The sequence below is a fragment of the Vulpes vulpes genome, chromosome 1, assembly GCF_048418805.1.
Source record: "Vulpes vulpes isolate BD-2025 chromosome 1, VulVul3, whole genome shotgun sequence".
Taxonomy (NCBI): domain Eukaryota; kingdom Metazoa; phylum Chordata; class Mammalia; order Carnivora; family Canidae; genus Vulpes; species Vulpes vulpes.
Window position 1 is genome coordinate 153,484,434 of NC_132780.1, and position 26,545 is coordinate 153,510,978.

Here is a 26,545-nt window from a genome sequence, read left to right on the forward strand (position 1 = left end):
CTTTCTAAGGAAGTGTTCTGAACCCAGAGACACATTCTGTGTCTCTGTGGCTCTTCAAGGGCAACAAGCTGCAAGTGACTGCTTTCCTAATATTTACGTTGTACCACAAACACCTCATGAGAGTTCCACTCTGTTTAAGAATTATCCTTTTTTTTTTTTGCTTAAATTTTATTTATTTATTCAGGAGAGACACACAGAGAGAGGCCAAGACATAGGCAGAGGGAGAAGCAGACTCCCTGCAGGGAGCCTGGTGTGGGACTCAATCCCAAGACCCAGGATCATGACCTGAGTCCAAGGCAGCCTCTCAACCACTGAGCCACCCAGGTGCCCCAGAATTATTATTATTTTTTAAAGATTTATTTATTTGAGAGAGTGCAAGAGAGAGATAGGACGAGCAGGGATTGGGGCAGAGGGAAAGGGAGAAGGGGAGAAGCAGACTCCCTGCTGAGCTGGGAGCCCAACTGGGGGCTCAAGCTCATGACCCTGAAATCATAACCTGAGCTGAAACCAAGAATCAGAAGTTTAACCTGGCACCCCAAGAATTATTCTTAATTGTTGGTGTTGGTCTAACAATTGGATTTGAGGTTTGTTTGTATTTTTAATCTGTGAGTGGTTGTTTTAACAGTGTAGATTATTCAGGGGAAAAAAAGGTATTAAGCTGTTTATACTTACTGTTATCAATTAGTTAATAATCAATTACTTACAGGTAATCCTATTTTCTGATATTTTACCAGTTTATTAAATTGTAGCTTATTCCTTTGCTGAGTTATTTGGGATTCTGTCAAGATACGGTGAATATGGGCAGTTGGCTCCTTTCCCTAAAGCTAACCATGGGAAAATGACGTTAGAAGAAAGCAGGGATCTGAGGATAGAGCTAAAATTACTAAGGAAACCTCCAGGGGCAATTGAGGCTGTTGTGAATGGGTGTGCCTGTGTAGGTGGTTAGCTTGGGAAACAGAATGGTTTGAGGAATCTAGAGGAAATACATTGTTTTAAGGTTTTTTTCCTTTTAAGTTTTGTTTTTGACTTGACTTTCTCCAGTTGCCTTGAAATGATAATTGCTTGCCCCTCTGCTACAGAAATTGTAACGGTATGTTCTGTCAGGGCAGGACAAAAGCCCTGCTGGGGTGAGGAGCTGATGCAAATGGTAGAAGCTAACCAGCAAACACAGAGCGCTCATTCCTCCTAGGGCTTGCAGATTATACCCTGTGGAGATTGCCTTCTCTCAATGCTGCTGCTTTTAAGAGTTTAAAGGCTAATCACTTCCAGAGGAGTTGCCTTGCAGTAGGCAGAGACCTAAGCGGTCAAGAGTGGTTATTTGGTGCCTGTGACTCATCTCCTTCGTCTTTTTCAAATTCACTAGAAGAGATTATAGTAGGACTTGGGTTTTGGCCATTTTTCACACTTTTCTAGATCTTCTAACTTATATCTTTTGGTGAATACGAACTAGTGGCTCAAAATAATTAGACATATGAACAGTATAGCCACTACTGAAAACACAAAAAAGATAAACTGAATAGTACACACCTTAATAAAGCTGAATCATCACAACAGAGGGGTAATTTAAAATAAATATAATAAATCTACTCAGCAATAAAAGAGGTTAGCAGTATTAAGAAGGAACCAGAAGTCCGAAAAAACAAAACAAAACAAAACAAAGTGGAAGTATTAGATATAACAAGTAGAGTAGTTGAAATAAAGAACTTAATAAATAAAGAGCACAAATACAAGTGACGAATGCATTGATGAACTTGAAGATCATGTTGAGGAATTCCTCTGAACGTAGAAGAAAAGTAGAGATGGAAAATATTGAAAAGGCTAATAAATATGGAGAAAGACAGTAGTGTCAACATTCAAATATAGGATTCTCAGAAGGAAGAAAAGAAATTGGAGGAGAGAAAAAATATTCAAAGAAATAATGATGGTAAATTACAATTAATTAAGAACAAAAACTTCAGATTGAAAAGGCTTATAGAATTCCAAGGAGGAAAGGTGAGGAGAAAAAAAAAAAACACCTAAAAATAAAAAAAAAGCAGCACATCTTGATTGACTAGCAAAATTTAAGAATATCACAGCCAAAGAAATCTAAATACTTTTGGAGCAAAAGAATAGATTATCCACACATTATTTTTTTTGTGTGTGAAGATTTTATTTATTCATGAGAGACAGGGAGAGAGAGAGAGAGAGAGAGGCAGAGACACAGGCAGAGGGAGAAGCAGGCTCCATGCAGGGAGCCTGATGTGGGACTTGATCCCGGGTCTCCAGGATCAGGCCCTGGGCTGAAGGTGGCGCTAAACTGCTGAGCCACCTGGGCTGCCCCCTATCCATACATTAATATGAATAAGATCAAGTTACCTTTTCAGCCCTGAAGTTCTCTGTTATTCTGCACATTTGAGGTTAGAGAAGTCACCTGTATAATATATAATTCAAAACTTGGAAAGTAAATTCATAAATTCATATTGCATTTGATAAAGTGTTTCTCAATGTAATAAGGGACATATTTTCTTTATAACCTTACCGCTTGAAAAAAGATTTAGGATGGCTGATAACAATATGTAATTTTATGATTTTGTATAAATATTTGGGAAAAGTTGTTTTCATTTAAGTCATATATTCTTTTGAGAGGGGAATCTTTTTTTTTTAAGATTTTATTTTTTATTCATCTTTTTTTTTTTTTAAGATTTTATTTATTTATTCATGAGAGACACACAGAGGCAGAGACAAATGCAGAGAGAGGAGGGGAGCCTAATGTGGGACTCCATCCCAGGACTCCAGGATCATGACCTGAGCCAAAGGCAGACACTCAACCACTGAGCCACCCACGTGTTCCAGAATAGTTCAATTTGATCTCCTATTGGGGCGCTTACTTTTTAGAAACGTGTTTTTACAGCCATAGATATAAAATGTATGATTTCTATTTTTAGTAGTTGAATATGACATAGGTAATTTTCATTTGCTCTTCTTTGTACTCTTAGATTCTAATTATTTAAATTGCCTGTTATTATTCCTTATATACTAGACAGAAGTCATATTCATATTTGGCTCAGAGATCCTCTGTCCAGTAGAAAGATAATGTGAACCACATATGTAATTTAAAAATTTCTGGTATATACATTAAAAAATGTTTTAAAAGGATGAAAGTAATTCTCTTTTATATTTAACCAATATATGCAAAATATTATGTCAATATGTAATCAGTGTATACTTTTGAACAAGATATTAATACATTCTCTCTTCTCCATTCTAGGTCTTTTGAAATTTGCTGCGTATTTTAGAGTATATCTCAATTTAATCATATTTCAAGAATTCAATACCATTTGTAGCTTGTTGCTGCCATATTGTCAGTGTATCCCTAAAACAAATGATGGTTCAGTGTTTTAATTGTTGGATGGCTTAAGAGCTTTTTGTAAGACTTCAGTTGTAGTAAGGAATCTTAGAACTGAATGTTCTTTTAGTAAGTGGTATTTATATCCATTAATTGTAGCTAATCATAAAAAAGGAACATTCAGACTGGAAAACATTATTTGATTGCTGTAGTTTTCAAGGTAGAAATTATGTTAAAACACATAAATCTATAGAATATCTGAGTCTGACTGACTGGTTTTACACTTTTATTCCTTAAGTCCAGATAATTCTATCTGGTAGTCTAATGAGCAGTTCAAACTTAACATGGACAAACCTGAGCCTCTCATCTTTCCTTCCGGATTTGCTCCTGCTCATTTTACTGAATGGTATTTCTGTTCTTTTTGGCACAGGGGCCAAAAATTCTTTCTTTGACTTCCAGCTAGAACCGTGGTGAAAAGTCACAGTGTGCTGTTGCGAATGTCCAGTTGTCTGAAGTTTTTAGTTCTTCATACTTTTACTATGATTTGTCTATAATAGAAAAACTCTGCTGAGAACTTTTAGGTAATGTTAATGTCCCTATTAAAAAAAATCTCAGTGTAAATTTAGGACGAATATATGTTTTTCAGTAGTTGACTTTAAAATTCTGTCAGTTGTGTGATAGTTCACATGCCAACACTGTTGAAACATCTTGGTAACATCTGATTTTAGTTCATGGTGGTATTCATTTACATTTTATTAAAAAGAACAAGCTGAGGGGGCAGTATAAGTCAGGCACAAATAGCAGAACAGGAAAAACCAAGCTTTGCATTTGGTGTACTGTGCTTTGTCCAGAGGATCTTGTGGCCATTTGTTTAAAGCATTTTATTAGAGAAAGTAAACTTTAAGAAGTGTAAGATGCAGATCTCTCCCTTACAGTTTTATAGCTGTAAGTGATTCTTTAGTTGCAACAAAATGCATTTTTATGTCAAGATTGACTGCTTCAGAATACTACTGATTTGGGCCTTTCTGTATTTAGTAAGATCTTTTAGAACTAACATTGCCTATGGGTTTTTGTTCACTTTCTCTTTTCCTAAGATATGTAATAAAACATGAAGATGTCAGATATAAAAGATTGCTATTGCTCAGACTTGTCCTTTGCTTGTCTGGTTATCCATCAAACACTATCAGCCCAATTGTGCCAGAAAGTATGAAATAATGTCATTGGAAAGCAATCAGTCAAATGTATGTCAAGGTCTTTTAAAAGTCTCAACTAGCTGTTCTGATATCAAAAGGATGTTTTACAAATATATAAGAAAATGATTACTCTAATATCTTTACTTTACCTTCCTCTCTTGATTTCATAGCTTGATACTTTGAGTCAGGTTTGGAAGGTGCACTTAATAGTATGTCATCGTGACCTAGAATCCACACCCTTGATAGCTTGTAGGAAAATATTAGCTAGGGTCCATTCCGTCACTAAAATGGCAGTTCATAATTTTGGGCAGTCAGAACAATAGGCAGTTGTTCTAATAGCCACATTATTATTATTATTAACCAACCACCGTCTCTAAGCAAGCAAGTTTTCAGACCAGCATCTCTTTTTTACCATAGAATCTAGTAATTATGTGCAACCTTAAAAATAATAGAAGAGGTCATAACCTGAAAGGAAATAAGGGATAAGAAAAATATCTGCTTTTCTTAGGAAAATGGAATTTTGCATGCAGTTTAAATTTACTAGATGATTTAAATTAACAATGAAATGATTTATTTTATATTAATAACTTAAATTCAGGGGCTTGGTTCTGTGTTCCTTTTTTTTTTTTTTTTTAAGATTTTATTTGTTTATTCATGAGAGACATAGAGAGAGAGGGAGGCAGAGACACAGGCAGAGGGAGAATAAACAGGCTCCATGCAGGGAGCCCGACCTGGAACTCGCCCCGGGTCTCCAGGATCAGACCCTGGGCTGAAGGTGGCGCTGAACCGCTGAGCCCCTGGGCTGCCCATGGTTCTGTGTTAAGGGGATTGTATATTATTTGAAATGAGAAATGAGAAGACATCAGTGAACCAGGTTGTTACTTGTGATGATTACTAATTTTGAAAAAAATAAAAGGAAGAAATAAAAGAATAGGATTTGAGGTATTCTGCTGTGTTTGTTGAAACGTTTCAAAATACATTTATTTCATATTCCTTGTTACTTCCTCAGTCATATTAATGAGCTCTGTCTCTAAATTAATGATGAATTAAAAAACTCTCTTGAAAATGCATCTTATCTGATAGAATTCTGAAGTTAAAAGTCCAGTTGTCATTGTTTAAATGTCCTTACCACAGTAAAGACATTAAACTTTTCTATTTCCATTTCATAATTAGAGATGGCTACTAGTAATGAAAATTATTTATTTTTGCTGTTCTGATTTGTTTTAAATATAATCGGAAGTTCTATAGTTAATCACAAGACTCTAATTTTGTGTAATTGAAAGCTGCCAAGTTTTTAAGAAGCTCCTTTCAGAAGTGCTTAAATATAAAAATTATTAGAGAAACAAAATCATATAATTTATTTTTGAAGGAAAACTGCAGGACTACTTAATGAATATAGAAAGTACCTTAATTTCAACAAAATTGAATGAATCCAAAAATAGTGCAGTATCTCATTTCAAGTCAGAGAAATAAACTATGTGTGAAATGTGAAGGCATACTAGGCTGTTTTACATCTAACTAAAAACATTTTCTATATCTACAAAGGCAGAATCTCTATCAGGGAAGAAATCAAGGTGCTCTAAGAAACCAGTGAAAATTAAGTCATAGAGGATAGGAAAAGTAGCTGAAGTACTAAGCAAATGAATACGTTCATCTGTTAAAATAAACATTTAGGGGTATGTTGTTAGCCATCTGGGGCCACCACCCTTGAATTATACATTTGGATCAGTGGTTTGAAGTTCAGCTGTGGAAGGAAATGGAAGTCTTATGTATCCTTGTTGATCAGTTGTTTTTAACAACCTGAGGCCCTCCAGTTCTTTAGTGCATTCCCAAGGACTGTGTTTTGTCACACAGCAGATCACTGTTAGCGATGCTTTAATAAAAATCCTGTCCACTGCCTTCACTCTACTCCCTATTGCTCTATCTCTACTTCCAAGTATTAATAAAAGTCCACTTCAAGGGAGAAGAGTTCTTGTAGAAAAGTGAAAATATGAGCTTACAATACATATCTTTTGTGTGTCTCTTTACTTTGGTAATAAATATAATTGTGGATCCTTTGACATTAATTTTACTTTATAAATTTAAACACTTAAGTGTAGCACAGAATAGAGTATGTTTAAAGTTTCCAACATTAGAAGTGGTTACATTGTTTAGTAATAGTTAGAATGGAATAAGACTGCCAATGTAACGTGTAGCTTATGTCTCACATTTATACCAGGAAATGGACTCAGTAGCAAGTTAAAGAATCATGGGATGTACTGCTTAAAGAAGATAAATAACATGCACAGTGCAAGCCACTGTTCTGTCTGGGCAGTCTTTTAAATATTTATTAGAAACCTATGGATACCTTTGGCAATTTCAGTGCACATAGTTGAATTTATGTGCATATTTAGGAAGCTTTATGAAAAACTTCCACATAATATTTTGCCCAAGATCCATGGTTACAAATAACACACAGAAAAGGAACAGTTTGGTTCTGGAAGACCCCGATAAGTATATTTCTTACACTTACAGGAAATTGACAAATATAAATTTAGGTAAATATGGTATAGATGTTTTGGGAGACAAAAATGATGAATGAAAAGAAAACATGATAATAAGGAACTTTAGAACTTCAGTTATTGCCTCACAAATTTATTAAATGAGAAGTCTAGGAATTTAAATCATTTGTAGATTTTTTTGCATATAAAGATTCATAGCTGAACAAATGTCAGTTCTGTCTCTGTGTAATTGTGGTAGTTATACTAAATGACACAGGATATGGCCCGTGAAATCTAGGAAGGTCCAGAATCATCTCAGCCAACTCTCCAATCCCAAATGTAGCACTGGTGATTTCTTCTAGGGAGGCTAGAAGGAGTACAAATGTGGTAGCAAGTTTTTTTTTAAAGCTCTAGAATGAGTGAATATTTAGACCTAGATATACTAGGCAATGTATGAAGTATATTAGTACCAAAATTTTCTCAACGCATAAGCACAATATATGCATCTTCATACAATGTGTGAAGTATAGTGAGCAATGGCATTGTTTTGCTCAATGTTCAAATAAACATCTTTATAGTAAAACAAGGACAGGTTCTAGAATCAAATGCAAATCATGGAAGATAAAAGTTGGTGCTTAAGGGCATAAAGGTTACCTTTTTCCTCTGCTTGGATGTTCCAGATATCTTGGACTGAAAAGTTTGTGAAGCTCTGGGGATCTTGGGGGATAATAGCACTTTTAGGGATAGTTGGGGATTAGAGTCTGTGTAGAACTGCCAGTAAAATGCCCTATATGTAGTAAAAACAGGAGGAATGTTGGCTCTGTTGCTGCTGCCCTCATTCCCAGTCCACAAGAGCAGTCTTTTAAAAAATAAACAGAAGTTTGACAATTCATTATCTCTGGGGTACCACCATAAAAAACAAAATGTATTGAATTCCACTTGCCAGATCTTTGTTCTGCTTATGAGAAGTCTAATTGTGAAACTGCTTGCTGTATAGTAACTTAAGAATTTTGAACCAAAATTATTGGAGTATTCTAGAAGTAAAATGATTTTATGGGTGTTTTACTTTATGGAAGAAAATCCAGTGATCCATGTACATTTATCACTGTATATCTCTTAATACCTTTTTTTTCCCTTGCTCAAGCAATTGTTTTACATTTCTAGATGATGTAGAGCATCAGTAAGGTGCTTAGGTTAGCCTCTGAATAACAAGCTTCTTTTCACATCATAGGTTTCATGATCAAAAATCAGCACTGGGATGTCTGCTTGCGCTATTCCCAGGTTTACTCTCTCAGTTCTTCATATCATCCAGACCCCTGAACTGGAAATATCTTGTTAACTCTGCACTGTTTAATATTCTTTGGAAATTAAACTACTTGGGCATGTTTAGAGCCCAAATGAAATCTATGCGTTTTGCTTGACAAGATTGTTGGTTGGTCTTTAGAGCCTACATATTGAACATCATGTTTGAGGCTAGCTGATAGAGAGATTTTCATGTACCAAAGCATTGTACTGATGAAACCAACTATTGTGAAGATCGAGTGAGATAATGTGTGTACAAGCCCAGTGAAAACCAGAAAGTGCTCTGGACATGTAAGCACTGGAGTATTAGAACTAGTGACGAACAGCATCTCAGGCAGCCAAGAGGGGACGTGAAACTGGGGAGCAAATTTGGTTGTAGGAACAAGGGGGAATATGATGTGGATTCTTAGTTTGGTATTTGTGATTGGGATCCATTGCTGTTATAAGAAACCGAAGTTCAAAAAGATGCAGGATTTTGCATTGTTAAAGGAGCAGCTGCTTGTAAAAGTTAATTTTACTTGACATCTGCCTTGGTCCCAGCAATAAAAGTGATAGTTCTGGTGAACAGCCTGTTGTCTCTAGAGCTGTATTTTTTAGCTCTAGTTTCTATGAGGTCTCTCTTTAAGGAAATTGTTGCCTTTTGATTTCAAAAATTTTCTCAACGCATAAGCACAATATATGCATCTTCAATTTAGTAGAAAAGTGTTGGTATTCTGGAGTTTGAGTTGGTATTGTTATGTGAAATGAGATGCAGGAGGAGTCATCTCAAATCTTTTATGAAATGAGGAGATAGTAAAGACATTTTGGAAAGCATTCCCACTTATTCTTTATTTAAAAAGACCCCTATTCGAAACTTGTGTCCACACAAAAACCTGTCCGTGGATGTTTATAACAGATTTATTCTTAATTGCCAAAACTTGGAAGCAACCCAGGCGTCCTTCGGGTGGGGAATGGATAAGTAAACTGTGGTACATCCAGATGATGGAATGCTAAAAAGAAATGATTATCAAACCCCGAAGAGACGTGGAGAAACCTTAAATGTATATTGCTCAGTGAAAGAAGTCAATCTGAAAAGGTAATATACTGTATGATTCAACTCTGTTATATTGTTGAAGAATTTCCTTTCCCTTTGGGTGCTTCTGACATGAGACAGATTAATGGGAGAGTTAATAGCAGATGTATGGAAAATCCACACAGACATGGAAATTCCAAAGACAGTGTGGCAACATACTGCTTATAGGAGCTAAGGAGATGGTTCTGGCCTGAGGATACAAAGGGGAGAAAACCATTAGCAGGAAGGTGAGGAGATATTTGGAAAACAAAGGTTGCCATGTTAGTTTCTTGGTTAAAAGAGGCATCACTGTTAATAGCTTTCTTTCTAGTACAAGCAGGTGTTTGCAGAGGAAGTAAAATGCTTTTCCTGAATTTGTTGGGTTTTGATTGGTTTTAACTCAAAATAATGTTCATGTCCAAGTGGCATATCTTTGAGAGGCCTGCCTTTGGCCCCTAAAATGTCCTGGCAAAGGCAAAACTGGAGAAAGATCAGTGGTTGTCAGGAATTGGGGAAGGGGGAAAGAAGGGATGAAAGGGTGGAGCATGGAGGATTTTGGGGGGGGGCAGTAAAACTGTTCCATATGATACTACAATGGTAGAGACATGTATTAAACAATTTGTCCAAACCCACAGAATGTGCAACACCAAGAGTGAACAGTAATGTAAACTATGGACATTGAGTGATAATGACATGTCAGTGTAGATTCATCAGGTTAGTAACTGTACTGCTTTCATGGGGTATGTTGCTAATGGGGAAAGCTATATGTGTGAGTATATGGGAAATCTCTGTACCTTCCTCTCAGTTTCTCTATGAAACCTATAGACTCTCTATAACCTAAGACTGCTCTAAAAAATAAAGTCTATTTAAAAAATAAAAACTAAAAAACCAAACCAGAACAAGGGACACCTAAATTTGGTCTCTTTGCCATTTGTACCTGTACGTAAATGTCACTACCGTAACATCACTGGAAGAAAGTACTATTCTGCCTCTTTGAGTAGAATAAGATTATATTAAAGGAAGGGTCTAACTTGTGCTGATTACTCATCTTGGAATTCTTTTAAAGTACAGCTTTGATATTAGTGCATATTGTCATTCCTCTTGAGTTTTGTAAGGAAGCTGGAATGACTGGTAGAGGGTAAAAATGCCAGAGAACAAAATTGAGCAATATTTTCCAAGTGAGCATTGTTTTCTTGTCATTTTTATGTGTTTTAATTTAGCCAGTGTTGGGTGAGTAGTTCAGAAAGAAGGAATTTATTATTTTAAAATGAAGCAACCTCTTGTTCTTCATTTTCAACTGATTGAGTCACCTTTGTTTTCAAAATGTCTGTTGATTCTTTAAGAACCATTTACCATATTTACTTATGTACTTTACTTCCTTGTGTGTTCTTGTTCCTCCTTGTCATTTGGAAAAGAAAATCATGATTTTTTCCCCCCTTTCTAGGGGCTCCTTTAAAAATTCTGCTTCAAAATAACAACTGGCTGACAGCACAGTCTCCTTTTGGATGTTAAGAGCAACAGTCAGCTTCATGATTAGAGACAGAGTGCTTTCCTGAGGAAACATTTTCTTTTACAAAATGTGATTCATTTATTACAAGTGTTTAGCAAAAGAGTTGAAAGTGCTGTTGGTTGTATTGGTTCCCCTGCCCCAATAACTCTGTAATTGCTTAGAATCAGTGTTACAAACTTTTAAGTCTTATTGGCAAAATTCTTTGCTTTTCTTATTACTACCACTAGGGATAGCACATACCAGGTAGATACCTCTAAGCTCCCATTCCATATCCAGAGTAGATGCTGGCAATCAGTCCTGGTCTCTTTCCTGGATGTAGCTCAGAAGGAACCCTCAACACTGTGCTCTAATAACCTACATTTATGCATAATCTCTGGCCTTTTTTGCCAGTCTGTGGCTTTACCTGTGACTTATTTGCTGATAACACCTAAATTTATATCTTTAGCACCATATCCTCTCTAGGGCTCTAGATCCACATATTCATTTGCCTCTTGGATAACAGAAGCACCTCAAATTCAGCATGCTAAAACACATAATTTCCTTTCTTCTCTTCAGTCTCTTCCTATGGCCACTGTTGTTGCAATGAATAGAACAATCTACCCACCTGGATGTTTCCTATAACTTCTATTTTAGGCGTAAAATTATATAGAATACACACTTCCTTCATGTTTCTCAAATTCATGTCTCCCTTTCTATTGCTACTGTTTCTACCATAATTTGATTCTTCATCTTAGATCCCTGGATCACCCACCTCTGAGCCATTCCTCACACTGCTAGAAAAATCAGTCCGCCTTCTTTCCTTTCCTCTCTTGAACTATTTCAAACACAAATGTATGCAGAATAAAACAAATACCCATATACTCACTCCAGGATCTCTGAGCCATTCCTCACACTGCTAGAAAAATCAGTCCGCCTTCTTTCCTTTCCTCTCTTGAACTATTTCAAACACAAATGTATGCAGAATAAAACAAATACCCATATACTCACTCCAGGATCATAATTCTGAAAATTACTCTTTCCAGGCTGATCTAATTTGAGTGGGAAGTTTAAGAAGAAAGTATTTTCTGTGTTTGCCTTACTCTTGAAAAGATATGAGAACCTCTTTGAGTAGATAATCTTCTAATTGTAATTTGAATTTAAATTTTCTTGTAACTTCATGTGCTTTTGAGCTGGGAGTATTTTGAGGCTACCTTTCAAAATAACTTATCTACAGTTAATAGTATCATGAAAATTGTGTAACAGCACTTTGATTTTAGTACATAATTACATTATTACTATTACTATACTATTAATAATATATATTAATATATATTATATATTAATATATGTATTAATATAATAATTAATAATTACTATTACTATACTGTTATATTTAGTACATAATTACATAAATGCCAAAGGATATTTTTTTATCCTAAGTGAGCCTTATTTGAATAGAATCATATATATACTATTCCATGCTTGTTTTCTGTACATATTTGAAGTAGTTGCAGTCTTGCCAATTTTTTTTTTTATGGGCATACACTGTAGAAAACTTTGAACTTTGATGTATGTTTTAAACCTTCATTAATGTTAGAAAAATAAATTTTAGTTGACATCTTGCTTTATTTGTAGATATTATTTAATGACCAAAACAAAACAAAAAACCCATGCAAAAAAAAAAAAAAAAACATAGAAGGAAGGAACTATGTGGTGACGATACTCTTGGTGATGCCTGTTATAGTATATCCATAATTTGAGTTTTGGACTGGTGTTTTTGGGTCGATGTTTCCTTTGAACCAGGAGCTGTAGTTTCAACTGCATTGAGTGGTAAAACACTGTTCCTCTTTGTCACGGGAAGACAAGATACTCTAGTCAGCTAGAAATGAAAAGAGAAATGTGGGTGGCCTCTCTAGTTGATAGATCATATTTACTTATGAAAATTTTAGAGATAAAAGATCAGTGTCTAGGGCAGACTTTTTTAAACCCATGCTTCCATTGAAAATGTTTGAACGAAGTGAACCTTTCATCTACTCTACGGTACTGAGTGCCCATGGTATGCCACATGATATGCTGTTTTAAGTAGTGGGGGGAAAGGGTTTCTGCCCTGACAGAATTTATATTCTTTAAGGAAGGGAAGACAGACACAAGTAAGCAAAGTAATAAGGTCATTTCAGGTAGTGATGGATGTTGTGAGTTGCTTGACTAACAGAATACTGGCAGAGCAGGTATTGCTTTACCAAGGGTGACTAGGAAAGGCCTCTGGGAGGACATTACACATGACTCAAATTGCAGAGGATGTGAAGGAACATCAGTGCAAAATTCAGGACAGTGCAAAATTCAGGAATCTGCCAGGCTGAAAATCAGTAGGTTTGTGCATCTTGAAGAGCACTGTCCTGTTTTGAGAAGTGAAGGAGATAAGTGGAGACAGAATCACTCTGGGATTGGGCAAAGGCCTCTGAGTGGTTTACACACAAAGTATGGTTTGCTTGGAATTGTACTATGGCAATATATTGTGTGGGTCCTGATCTCAGGTGCTAGCACAGGCTCCACGTGTGTGCAATAGCTAGCTAGCTGCTCTTGGTCCGAAGAACCCGGCTTCCTCAAGAGGAGAGTGATAAAGTTGGACCACATACCTCCAGACTTTCTCTTGTCTTTTGTACCTTTGAATCTACATGATGTTTGTTGGCATTAAAAGAATTATTAGATGGCAGAATGCCTTATCATTTTTTTTGTAGTTAAAAATAAGACAAAATCCAAGATATATTCAATGATATTGATCATTAAAATGAGATTTACTTAAGAATCCGCTATTGGTTATACTTGTGTAAAAGCCACAGAAGCCTTGCATTAGTTAATTCATTTTGCTAGATATATGCTTAATAGTGAAAGAACATCCTAACAGCTCATTCCCAGCCTCTCAGCAGTAATAAGAAATAAACTATATGCTATGCCAACTTTTATTATGGTTCCCATGAAACAGCCCTAACTCAAACAACCCACTTAGTTTTCACGATGTAAACTGTGATAGATCTTCTTTCTCTTTCATTCTTACGTATCAAGGACATTGCTGTATTTTTATTAAAAATAACAAACAAAAATGTGCAAACCAGAGTCTTTTTAAACTAGACAATTATTCATTTCATGTTATAGAGGAAAGTTTTTAATGCTGAAAATCTTGTTATGATAGTGTATTACTTTTTTGTAAGGCTGACAGTTGTGATTTAGTTTTGATTTAGTTTTGCTCAAAGCATGAATTTGAAAAGCTTTAACCATGAAATATATATATATAATATATATATATATTTACTTTTATTTTCATCAACTAATGGAATTATACACTTGCAAGTTTTTAGATTTGTCACACATTAGTACTTAATTAAATATCTGTTATGCCAATGGTAGGGGTGCAGTGCCCCTCAAGGTGCTATGAATGTAGTGGTAGCTGCTTGGGCTCAAAGAAAAATTTCAGGAGAAATGATGGAGCCAGCAGTCCCTAAAGTGAGGTTAATGTTCTGTTAGCAAAACGTTAGCAGATAGCTTTAAAGAGCTTTGGAATAGCTTTATAACCTCTGCTTACCATGAAGAGATACATGTTCCTTTTGAAAATGCTAATTGTTTTAAAAGTTGAAAGCAGAACCTTTGGAAAACTCAGAATCTGCCTCAAAATAATTTTACTCAGGACATTGTCCATTGATTGAGGACTTGTCAGTGATTAAGACTTGAAAATAAGTTGCATTTAATGGGAAGGGATGAGGCAGGAATCAGATCATCGAGTATATATGTTCCAGAAACTGAAGTTATGGTAAATTTTACTTGACATGCTTCCATTGTGTTTTGTGGTGTTGGCAGAAGCTGGATACAGGCATATCTTGTTTTATTTGTGCTTTGCAGATACTGTGCTTTTGTTTTTTGCAAATTGAAGGTTTGTAGGAACCCTGTATGGAGCCAGTCTATTGGTTCCATTTTTTCCAGTAACATTAGCTCACTTTGTGTCTCTGTCACCTTTTGGTAATTTTCATAATATTTCAAACATTTTCACTATTATATTTGTTATGGTGATCTGTAATCAGAGATATTTGGTGTTACTATTACTGTGCCCATAGAAGGCAGCAAACTTAATAAATGTTTTCTGTGTTCTGACTGCTTCTCACCAACCAGCCATTCCCCCATGTCTACCCTTGGGCCTCCCTACCCCCTGAGACACAACAGTATTGAAATTAGACCAATTAATAATTCTCCAATGGTCTCTAAGTGTTCTGATGAAAGGAAGACTCATTTGTCTGTCACTTTAAAGAAATGATGAAGCTTTGTGAGGAGGGCATATTTAAAACTGAGATGGGCCTAAAGCTAGGCCTCCTGTACCAGTCAGGTTGTGAAAGAATGCAAAGGAAAAGTTCTTGAAGGAAATTAAAAGTGCTACTCCAGTGAACACATGAATGAATGATAAGAAAGCCTTAATGCTGTATGGGGAAAGTTTTCATGATCTGGATAGAAGATCAAATCAGCCATAACATTCCCTTAAGCCAAAGCTAATCCAGAGCAAAGCTCTCTCTTCAATTCTATGAAGGCTGAGAGGTGAGGAAGCTGCAGAAGAAAAGTTTGAAGCTAGCAGAAGTTAGTTCATGAGGTTTAAGATGCTGCCTCTGTAACAAAAGTACAATGTGAAGCAGCAGATGCTAATATAGAAGCTGCAACAAGTTATCCAGAAGTTCTAGCTAAAAGAATTCATGAAAGTGGCTATGCTGAACAACAGATTTCCAATGTAGATTAAAAACAGCCTTATATTGGAAAAAGATTGCATCTAGGACTTACATACCTAAAGAAGAAAAGTCAGTGCCAGGTTTCAAAGCTTCCAAGGACAGGCTGACTCTTTTGTTAGGGGCCAGTGCAGCTGGTGGCTGTAAGTAGAAGCCAACGTTCTTCATCATTTTGAAAAATCCTGGGCCCTTCAGAATTATGCTACATCTATTCTCCATATGCTCTATAAATGGAACTACAAGGCCTGATTGATAGCACATGTGTATACATCATGGTTTACCAAATATTTTAAGCCCACTATTGAGACTGCCTGCTCAGAAAAAAAAAATTCCTTTCAAAATACTGCTGCTCCTTGACAACATTCCTTCTCACAAAAGGACTCTGATGGAGATATACAACAAGACTGTTTTCATGCCTACTAATACACTATCTATTCTGCAATCCATGGATCAAGGAGTTACTTCAAACTTTCAGTCTTAATTAAGAAATAACTTTTTGTAGGGTTGTTGCTGCCATGCATAGTGATTCCTCTGATGGATCTGGGAAAGTAAATGGAAAACCTTCTGGATAGGATTTCACCATTCTAGATGCCATTAAGAACATTTGAAATTCATGGGAAAAGGTCAAAATATCAACATTACTAGGCATTTGGGAGAGACTGATTCTAGCCCACATGGAGAACTTCACGGAGTTCAAGACTTAGAGGAGGAAGTCCGTGCAGACAGGGTGGAAACAGCAAGAGAACTAGACTTAGAAGGGGAGCCCAAGATGTGCCTGATTTGCTGCAAGCTCATGATAAAACTTGAACAAATGAGGAGTTACTTCTTTTGGGGCTGTACATAGCAGTTTCTTGAGATGGAATATACTTCTGGTAAAGATGGTGGGAAGATTGTTGAAATGACAGCAAAGGATTTAGAACATGACATAAACTTAGTTGAGGAAGGAGCAGCAGGGTTTGAGAGGATTGACTCAATTTTGAAAGAACTTCTACTTTTACTGTGGGTATAGTTGTATCAAACAGCATCACATGTTACAGAGAAATCATTCCTGAAAGGAAGAATTAATCAATTTGGCAAACTTCCTTTTGTTTTATTTTTAAAAATTTCCATAGCCACCTAACACCACTCTGGGTCAGGCAGCCACCATTGACATGGAGGCAGGACCCTCTACCAAAAAGATAATGATTTGCTGAAAGTTCAGAGGATGGTTAGTATTTTTTACCAGTGAAGTGTTTTTAAATTAAGTATGTACATTTTTTTTTGACATAATGCCATTACACACTTAATAGGCTACAGTACAGTAAAAACATAACTTTTATGTGCACTGGGAAACCAAAAAATGCATTTGACTTGCTTTTTTTTTTCTTTTCTTCTTTTTCTTCTTCTCCCCCCCCCCCTTTTTTAAACGATATTTATTTTATTATGGTAGTCTGGAACTGAACCTGTAGTATCTTCGAAGTGCGCCTCTAGTCAGTGCTACTCATCCTATGCTCCGTGTTTCAGCAATGTGACTCAAAGGGAGATTTTAGGAGAATGTCTAATGAAAGAATACGTGTAATAACTTCAGGCTGAAAGCCTAAGGGAATTATTAAATAATTTTAATTAGAGGAATGGTTGACTTTCATTTTGAAAATTTTACTCTGGCTTTGGTATGGAGAATAAATGAGGGAAGAGGCCAGAGTGGAGGCAGAAACGCCATTGAGTGGAGATGTATTAATAGTTAAGAAAAAGGAAATGAAGGCTAAGATTAAGGTAGAATGGACTTGGGGTGCTTGGGTGGTTCAGTCAGTTAAGTGCCCACTCTTGGTTTCAGCCAGGTCATGACCTCAGGGTTGTAAGATGGAGCCGGGCATTTGGCGCTGTGCTCAGCAGAGAGCCTACTTCTCCTTCTCCCTCTGCCTCCTTTCCCCGTTCTCTCTCTCTCTCTCTCTCTCTCTCTCTCTCTCTCAAATAAATAAATCTTTGAAAGAAAGATAGAATTGAGTTGAGAAATATTTTCTATATGGAATGAACAGACATTTAGAAATACATTGCTATTACTGAGGTGTTTTTGTTTGCTTTCATTTAGAAAAGACAGTTTGATTAGAAAGCGTGCCAAATAGATTGACAGAAGTAACTGAAAAAGCACAGTCTGTCACTCCATCTGTTTTCAGAAAATTGACTTTTGAAATATCTAGATAAATTTTCTGTTTAGACCGTAACTTTGGTTCTGAGCCATGAAATCTCTTAAATGACATTTTGTTAAGGAATTTGACATTAGCAGATACAGGGTGCATTAAAGTATTAAAGTGTTTTGTTTATAAAACCTTGAAAACATTTTATATGACATGGAGTACTAGATTGAACATTTCTTAGAGATACTGAGAGTCCTTTGGCTGTGCTAAAATTGCAGCAGACTAATTGTCTGCTTTATTTTAAATTAGTTGATAACTGTTGACTTGTGTTAACTGTTGCCCCAAAGTGGGAATCTCTCTCCATTATTATTAATTAGATATAGTTAAATTAAAATGATTTCATAGGAACACCTGGGTGGCTCGGCGGTTGAGCATCTGCCTTTGGCCTGGGGCATGATTCCGGGATCCGGGATCGAGTCCCACGTCCCGCTCCTTGCAGGGAGCCTGCTTCTCCCTCTGCCTGTGTCTCTGCCTCTCTCTCTCTCTCTCTCTCTCTCTCTCTCTGTGTCTCTCATGAGTAAATAAATAAAATCTTAAAAAAATAAAATGATTTCATATAGGGACACCTGGGTGTCTCAGTGGTTTGGTGCCTGCCTTCGGTCCAGGGCATGATCCTGGAGTCCTGGAATTGAGTCCCATCTCAGGCTCCCTGCATGGAGCCAGTTTCTTCCTCTGCCTATGTCTCTGCCTCTCTCTCTCTGTGTCTCTCATGAATAAATAAAATATTTTAAAAAATAAAATAAAATGATTTCATATATGGCATTTTGGTCAACATTTTTTCTACAAATATAGTATAAGGCACTTTAAAAGTGATTGTTTTATTTTACCTGAATACTGAAAATTGTTACAGCATAAGAAGGCTTTATGTAAGTACAGAGAAATGCCAAATGTAAGAGCTACATAGAGATATAATTAATATTATTGCAATAAACTATAGTGAAGACTAACATTTTCATCATACACTGTCAACCTGAGGTATACAGTATTTAAGAATAAGGCTTTGAATCTACTCTTTTCTAGATCAGTTTGGGGTCATATACCAATATTAAATACTTTGAGTTACTTTTGTATGTTTAAAATATATTTTTGTTTTTGTTTTGTTTCTTATAGTAATGTGGTTGTCAAAATGAAAGAATGCATGGTAGTGTGTGTGTGTATGTGTGTGTGTGTGTGTGTGTGTGTGTGTGTGTGTGTGTGTGTGGTGTGTAACCAGTTCTGCATGTAACCAATTTCACAGTGGCTTAGCTATAAATGAAAGTCTCTCTCTCCCCAATTTCTTCATCATCCCAGGATTCAGTGCTACAAGGTTGGTTGCTATAAACTTAGAAGTTTTTCCATTTTTATTTACAAAGATAATATTTTTATGACCAAAAGTTTTCTCATGAACTCATGAAAAGATATTCTCAGGATATTTTCCACCTAATTCTTTAACTTAATTCTTTAATTCCCTTTTCTTTACTTCTGAACTCATGGCATACCCTGTAAAACTTAGGGCCATATAGTTAGCTTTACTCATATAATGTGTCTACTTACCATACAATTCTTTAATTTAAAAAAGAAAAACAAAAGTACTTATGTTTTAAGTACTTCCTCTCTTTCAGCTCCACTGTCCCCATTTTACATTTAATGTTTAATGTTTATGTTTAATGTTAATGTTTAATGATATACTCCGTATTTGGTCTTTGCTGTTTTTACTAACCCTATTCTCTGCTTTTAGTTAACAGCCAGGTCCTTGCCTGCTGTGCAGTCTGATGAGAGACTTCAGCCTCTACTTAACCACCTCAGGTAATATGAGAGCACACTCTTGTTAATGCTTATAATTGTTAAGTGCAATAAAGTGGGTAAAGTATTAGGTGATAAAAACCCCTTCAGTTACTAAAAACTTAACAGTTTTTCCTTGCTTTAATTCTCTAATTCTGTGATGTAAATTGAAATTCTTAATATAATAAATACACTTGCTACTCTTGACTTTAGGGTAGTGTTGGAGGCTTTTTAATTCAATGACAGTGTGTAGAACTAGTTGTCAAGTTTACGTGAAAACGAACCAAAGTGACTAACTACAGGAAGATCTCAAAGGAATGAGCTGTCTCTTTAAGCATAAGCTAAAACATACCTTTGGGACCCCCCCCCCCCCACATGTTTTTGGGAATAGATGAAATATATGGAATTTCTTTTCTAAATAAAAAAAATAATATATTCTCATTATTTAAAAATTTATTTTGAAAGTACAGGAAAAGGAAAAGAAAACCCCATCATTACCACTCAGAAGTAGTATTTCTTCCTTCTGTGCTTGCTGTTTTAAAACCTAGTGTTGAAATTACACTTTTATAAAAATTACTGGTTTTTTCATTTTAGAACAAACATTGTAAGACTTTTATTAGCATCTCTTCAAAAACATTATTTTTAGTGACTGTGTGGTATTTTCTCATATGGCTGTACTATAGTGTATTCATCTCCTTCTAGGGGCATGTATATCATTTCCAGTTCTTTTCACTTGTATAAAAAAATGCCAAATGTTAATCTGTATCTGTATTTTTAGTCATTTTCTTAGCATAGATTTTCAGAATTGCAGTTACTTTGACAGAGCATATGAGCAATTTTAAAGATTTAAGTATACACATTTCTTTTTAAAAAACCTTATTTTACTTTTATTTTTAGATTGTACAAGGTTGCCCACAAGATTGTTACTGTACCCTGAACAAGATTTAGGACAGTTAAAACCGTTGCTAATTTAATAGTTAATCATGGAGGTAGCATTGCGATCAAGTACATTTCATTGATGATTATTAAGAATGATTTAAAAACATTTTTTCATTTTGGAGTAGGATTCACTATTTGCGTATTTGTTCATTTATTGATAGCATCTCTTGATTACCCTTGGTATTACATCCTTTAGATGTAAAGGATAGGAATTCTGAGTTGTATTTGTTATTACATTTTTTTCTGAAAGCTTTTTATTATGTTGCATTATCCAGTGTCACCTACATTTTCAGTTTTAATGTAGGCAAACACCAGTAGTGTTTTCCTCTGTGGTTTCTTTTTATTTTATTTTTTTTAGTATGGCCAAGAGACCTAAATATAGAGGGAGAAAGTTTTTATTAAATGGTTGTATGTCACTGTGCTATTTTATATTGTGTTGAATTCTCATATTGACAGCACATGTGTTCCTTCCAGTGGGTAGAAACAGACCAATATGTCATGAATTATAAAGTAAGTTTGAGGGCCAATTTCCTGTTGCTTGCACTGGTATGCTAGTTCCCTTTGACTAACCTATTTTGAGAAAGTTTTATTCTTGAATTTAATGTCAATAATCTATTGATTAGTGGCTTAGCTCATGTCTGTTCTAAACCACCTGTTTGCATGTGACTTCTTTAGCCCTCCCTGCCTCCCTTCTTTCCTGAATCCAGTCAGCAACCCTGAATCATCCTGATGTATTCCATCCTGATCTCTGTGGATCTCTTCAGAGCCTACTTCTCTTTCAAGGTTTTACTCCTATGTCCTTTCTGCTTCTTCTAAAGGTCAAAAGGCAATATATTCAAATCAAAAGTAAAGCTTAAGAAGTAAAAGAAAAAAATGAAATATTTCAGTAAATGCAAGTAGTACATATTGGTGAATTTTAAACTCTTGTCATATTTAACATATTTGTGTTATATGTAAATGTGTATGTTACCGTTTTGGGGATTTACCTTTGCACAGAGCTCAGTTAGACAAAATTCATTGAAAATGGAAGGAGACTAGGATCCTGCCATTGTGTCAAGAACCACAAAGTATGGCTTTACAAGATTTCTTCCTCAGCTTTTATGTGTTTGGAATCTCAGTCACTTATTTGTCAGGATTAGAAAATTGATTTAATTATACAACATTTTGAAAAGTGTGTTTCAAAAAAAAAGTGTGTTTCAAGAAGTCTAGTGGTTGTTTTTTAAAAAATGTATTTCTATAATTATTTAATTACAGTTACATTGCTTTCTGCCAAGGACCAAGGTAAGAGTGGATAAATTGTCCTCCTAGGGACGCCTGGGTGGCTCAATGGTTGAGCGGCTGCCTTCGGCTCAGGGCGTGGTCCCAGAGTACTGGGATTGAGTCCTGCATCGGGCTCCCAGTGGATAGCCTGCTTCTCCCTCTGCTTGTGTTTCTGCTTCTCTCTGTCTCTCATGAATTAAAAAATAAAATCTTAAAAAAAAAATTGTCATCCTAAAAGTTGGTGAGAAATGTCAAAACCAAACAGTGAATCTCTGAGCTAAAGAATGAGCAACAATTTGAAATGGGTTTTGAATGATCTGAGCATTGCTAATTGTGTTTTTGAATTACAGCATGTAAAGTAGATTTGGCTTTAAAATTTTAAGGAGTCAGATCCAATAGTTTAGAGCAGTTTTGATCTGAGCCCCACTTCATATTTTAACTAATTTGACCCTAGGACAGATGTTATTGAGAATGGGTGACTCAGAGAATAGGTTGTAAATAAACATTGGGCATGTGCTTGAAGTGTGAGAATGGATAAAAAGGTAATTATAGAAAATTGGCCTTACTTGCCATGTAATCTGCCCTTTTTTCATAGACGTATATTTGACACACAGTGTTACATTAATTTCTTTGGACAATATAGTGATTTGACTAGTGTATAATTATGCTGTGCTCACAAGTGTAGCTACCATCTTTTTATTCTTTTAAAACTTAGGATATTTTCATTCAGAAATTCAAATGGATATTAATTCTAGTATCTTTTAGTATTCTTTATTTTTCCTTCTTCCTCCCCTCTGTTCTCTTTTCTGCCTCTTATCCTTCTCTACAGGAACTTTTCCTTCCCAGACAAACACTTTTTAATTCTGAATAATTGTTTTGTTGTTAAGGATGGTCCAGACTAACATTTCATTGAATTGAGTAACATAAATACTATATATGGTTTTAAGTTTCCTAGAGCACTGAATTATGTTTGAGTTACTTCCCCAGTGCCGGCGTCCTGTCAGTCTGAATCTCCTGAATATCTCTCTTTCTGTTGTAATTTCTTATATATTCTCCTTATTATGTTCTTTGCACTCTCTAAAATGTTTCATATTATTGCCAGAGTGATTATTTTATTCTGTGTCTTAAAATCTTTCTCTGTATCCCAATTTCATTCCAGATGAAGTCTGAACTTCTTAGCCGGGCATATGAGGTCCTTCTGGAAAGGGTTGCCCTGACTCTTTGAACGCCTCTTTTAGTACTGGTCCCCTAACTTCTAGTGCAACCAAATGCCTTGAAGTTCCTCTACTACAATTTGCTGTTGTTTACCTCTGTGCCCTTGAAAATATTTTTTTCTTCTGCCTGGAATGTTCTCCCCTCCCTCATTTTTGTAACTCACCTAACTTTCATTTGTCCTTTAAGACTTAGCCACAAATTGAACACCAATAAAAAATAAGTTTATAAAAAAAAAAAAAAAAGACTTAGCCCATGTTACCTAATCTGATGAGTTTTCCCTGACCATTTAAGTTTGCAGCAGGCACACTTCCCCTGAGTCTGAATCTGATGTTTTTATCTATGTTTCCATAATACCCCCATGGCTACTTGTTTATTACAGAACAAATAATGTGGTCATCATTTATTTACTTTCTGATGACTCCATTATAATATGGGCTCTTTATGAGCTTGTAAAATGACTTTCATATTTGTATTTCCAGTGCTGGGATAGTATCTGACACATGATAGGTATTCATTAAGTGTTTTGTTGAATGAATGAATGAATGCGTGTTACAACAGTGATATTTTGTTGTTGTTTTCTGCATGGTGTTTTTGTATTATATAAGTCATATTGTCATACTGCCATAATTTCTTTGTGTAGAACCTGGTTCAGAAGATATAAACTTAAATGGCTGAATTTCACCTCTAGTTAATGCTTGATTCTGTGCAAAATGATGGGATCTCCTTCTTCCACCTCAGTATGGTAATTGTCAGCTAGAATTTAGATTAACTACTGACACATCTCTTCAAGTCCTTGAAACTTGCACAAACTGTACATTCGCTTAGGGCTTTCATTCTCTGTGGAGTTCACTCAGGACTGGTTGCTAGGCAACCAGGGCTAGATGCTACATGTAATATGCACCAACTCATGTTGCTTTTTTATTATTATTAAATGAAATGGCTTCTTATTTTATTACCATGTCAGAGACATCTGTATGGAGGGTGGCAGCTGATGTACATAGTTTGACACTTTCTGTTGTACAGAGTAACCTTGTGATATGCGTTTCAAGCATATTGAATTGTTTTTTTGGGGTGCTTAAATGTAATGTTTTTCTTTTTACCTTCCTTTTGCTTAGGTCAAAATAGAAAAGGATACTATGTGATTTGAAAGGTTCTAATGATAATCTTGTTATGAAAAAGTAGTCATCATTGATTTTCATGACCCATATAGTTTAGATGTTACCTAGAGGAGATAGACATTAGGTGTTTGAGACTGAGATAATTATTAGGTCTGATTTTGTTTAGTGCCCCTAATGATCAAGGAGGAATGATGAATGGCATTTTAATTGAATTTATCAATAAAACTAATTTGGGAGATGATACAAATACCTGTAAAAATTAAAGTAGCAATACAGAGAAATTCTCAAATCATTTTTATAGGACTTAGACACTCAAAGAGAATTAGTGTAACACTTTGCCGTCCTACTAATAAGTAAGCTAGGATATTACTTAACAATATATATTATTCTGAAGATGTAGAAGTGCTATATTCAGATTTTCTTAGTTGAACCTGGTTCTCTAGGTAGAAGTTAAATTAAGCACAGAGAAACACTTTGCTTCAATATCTTATAGAAATACAAGCCTATTTTTATTAATTTGTAGTGTCCATCCATTCATCAGTAACTGAGTGCTGATTATGTGCTTGGAATAAAAAAAAAATAAGGCTCAGTTTCTGTTCTCAAGGGATTTCTAGTTTTGACTTTGAGAGATAGACACTTAAACATGGTGCAAAATTTGTAAACCTTTCTAATAGAATTAATCATAAAATACATTATTTTACTATATAAACTGTGTTTCTCATGGAATGATTTTTAAAAAAAAATTTATTTATTTATGATAGTCACAGAGAGAGAGAGAGGCAGAGACACACTCAGAGGGAGAAGCAGGCTCCATGCACCGGGAGCCCGACGTGGGATTTGATCCCGGGTCTCCAGGATCGCGCCCTGGGCCAAAGGCAGACGCCAAACCACTGCGCCACCCAGGGATCCCTGGAATGATTTTATTTTATTTATTTATTTATTTTATTTTATTTTTTTTTTTTTATTTATGATAGTCACACAGAGAGAGAGAGAGAGAGGCAGAGACACAGGCGGAGGGAGAAGCAGGCTCCATGCACAGGGAGCCTGATGTGGGATTCGATCCCGGGTCTCCAGGATCGCGCCCTGGGCCAAAGGCAGGCGCCAAACCGCTGCGCCACCCAGGGATCCCCCTGGAATGATTTTAAACAATGGGGTCATGACTTAGTTGTTTTGGATTCCATACTCCCTAGCACAGTAGTGGCTCCCGGGGGTACTGCCATTGGACTGAACTTTATTCTACTTAGGGGATGATGTTGTCACTAACGAAGAAGGAATATAAAGGAAAACTAGGGGATTAAGGAATGAATATGGTTGCTGACATTACATGTTCAGTAGTTTCAGATATTTTAAACTTTAGGTGCCTGTGGAACATATCAGGGGAATGTTTAGTAAGTAGCAGAATACAGACCACAGTTTAAGAGTAAGGTTTAGAGCAGAGAGAAACATTTGCTAATCATCAGTCTTTAGGTGGTGGTTAAAATCAGGACAATGGCTGATATCACCCAGGGAGAGAGTATAAAGTGACAGGGGGACATGGCCCTGAATAAAACTCATACATAGAACATCAGTGTTCAAGTGACTTTTGATGGCAATGATGAAGGTAGGAGATGGATGGACTAAAAGAGAAACCAGTAAGAAGTGGGGAGGAATCTTGAATGAAACAGAAACACAACAAAGGATAGCGGGATCAGAGATGCTAAGGGAAAGATTTCAAACAGAAATAGTAAACACAACCAAATGCTCAGAAAAATCAGATTAGAACTACATAATATCAGTTGGATTAGGCAAAGTGGGAGCCACTGGTGGCTTAGCCACACCATTATAATGGTACTGATAAGAAATTAAGGAATGAGAGATTAAGCTGTGGAAATACAGGGGAGGGTAGGCTACTCTTGGCAGAGCAAGGAAAGAAAGAGGATGATATCTATGAGTTTCCTAGTTGAAGAAAATCTTGTATTTTTTTCCTTATGATTGGAAAGGTGAACATACTGGTTAAGGGGAGAATGAGGTCAGTGGAACTAAGAGGAAATAATTGAAGGGGCAAGTTTTTAGAAGAGGTAGGAACAAATGGGACCAAGAAATCATACTGGCTAGAGTTTACAAAGTACTTTCTAACTTGGCTTTTTATAGTTCAGACCATCTTATCCCATGAGACCATCCCATGATAGATGGTCCTTTATTATTATTATCCCTATTCTTATTTTAATTTATTTTTAAGTGATCTTTATACACAGTATGGGGTTTGAACTCACAACCCTGAGATCAAGAGACACATGCTCCACCAACTGAGCCAGCCACATATGCACCCCTCATTATCCCTATTTTAAAGTTTGGTGATGGAGCCTCAAGAGGTTCACGTTCAGGTTCAGCTGATCAGGTTCACCTGATTTTTCAGGTTTTTTTCTTTTTCAGGGTCTATATTTCCCTTCCTTCAAAAGAAATGAATGGATTGTTTAATAAGACTGCTATTTTTTCAAA

At 35.8% G+C, this 26,545-nt stretch overlaps 1 protein-coding gene across 3 annotated transcripts in view; it reads left to right on the forward strand.

Moving 5' to 3' along the window:
- The window catches only part of PRIM2 (DNA primase subunit 2), a 299,004-nt gene that overhangs the window by 157,330 nt on the left and 115,129 nt on the right, over nt 1-26,545 (forward strand). For all 3 annotated transcript variants that reach the window (XM_072734812.1, XM_072734830.1, XM_072734821.1), the window contains one exon: nt 19,492-19,559. In XM_072734812.1, coding sequence (XP_072590913.1) covers nt 19,492-19,559 — 68 coding nt within the window. The remainder of the gene's footprint in view (nt 1-19,491; nt 19,560-26,545) is intronic.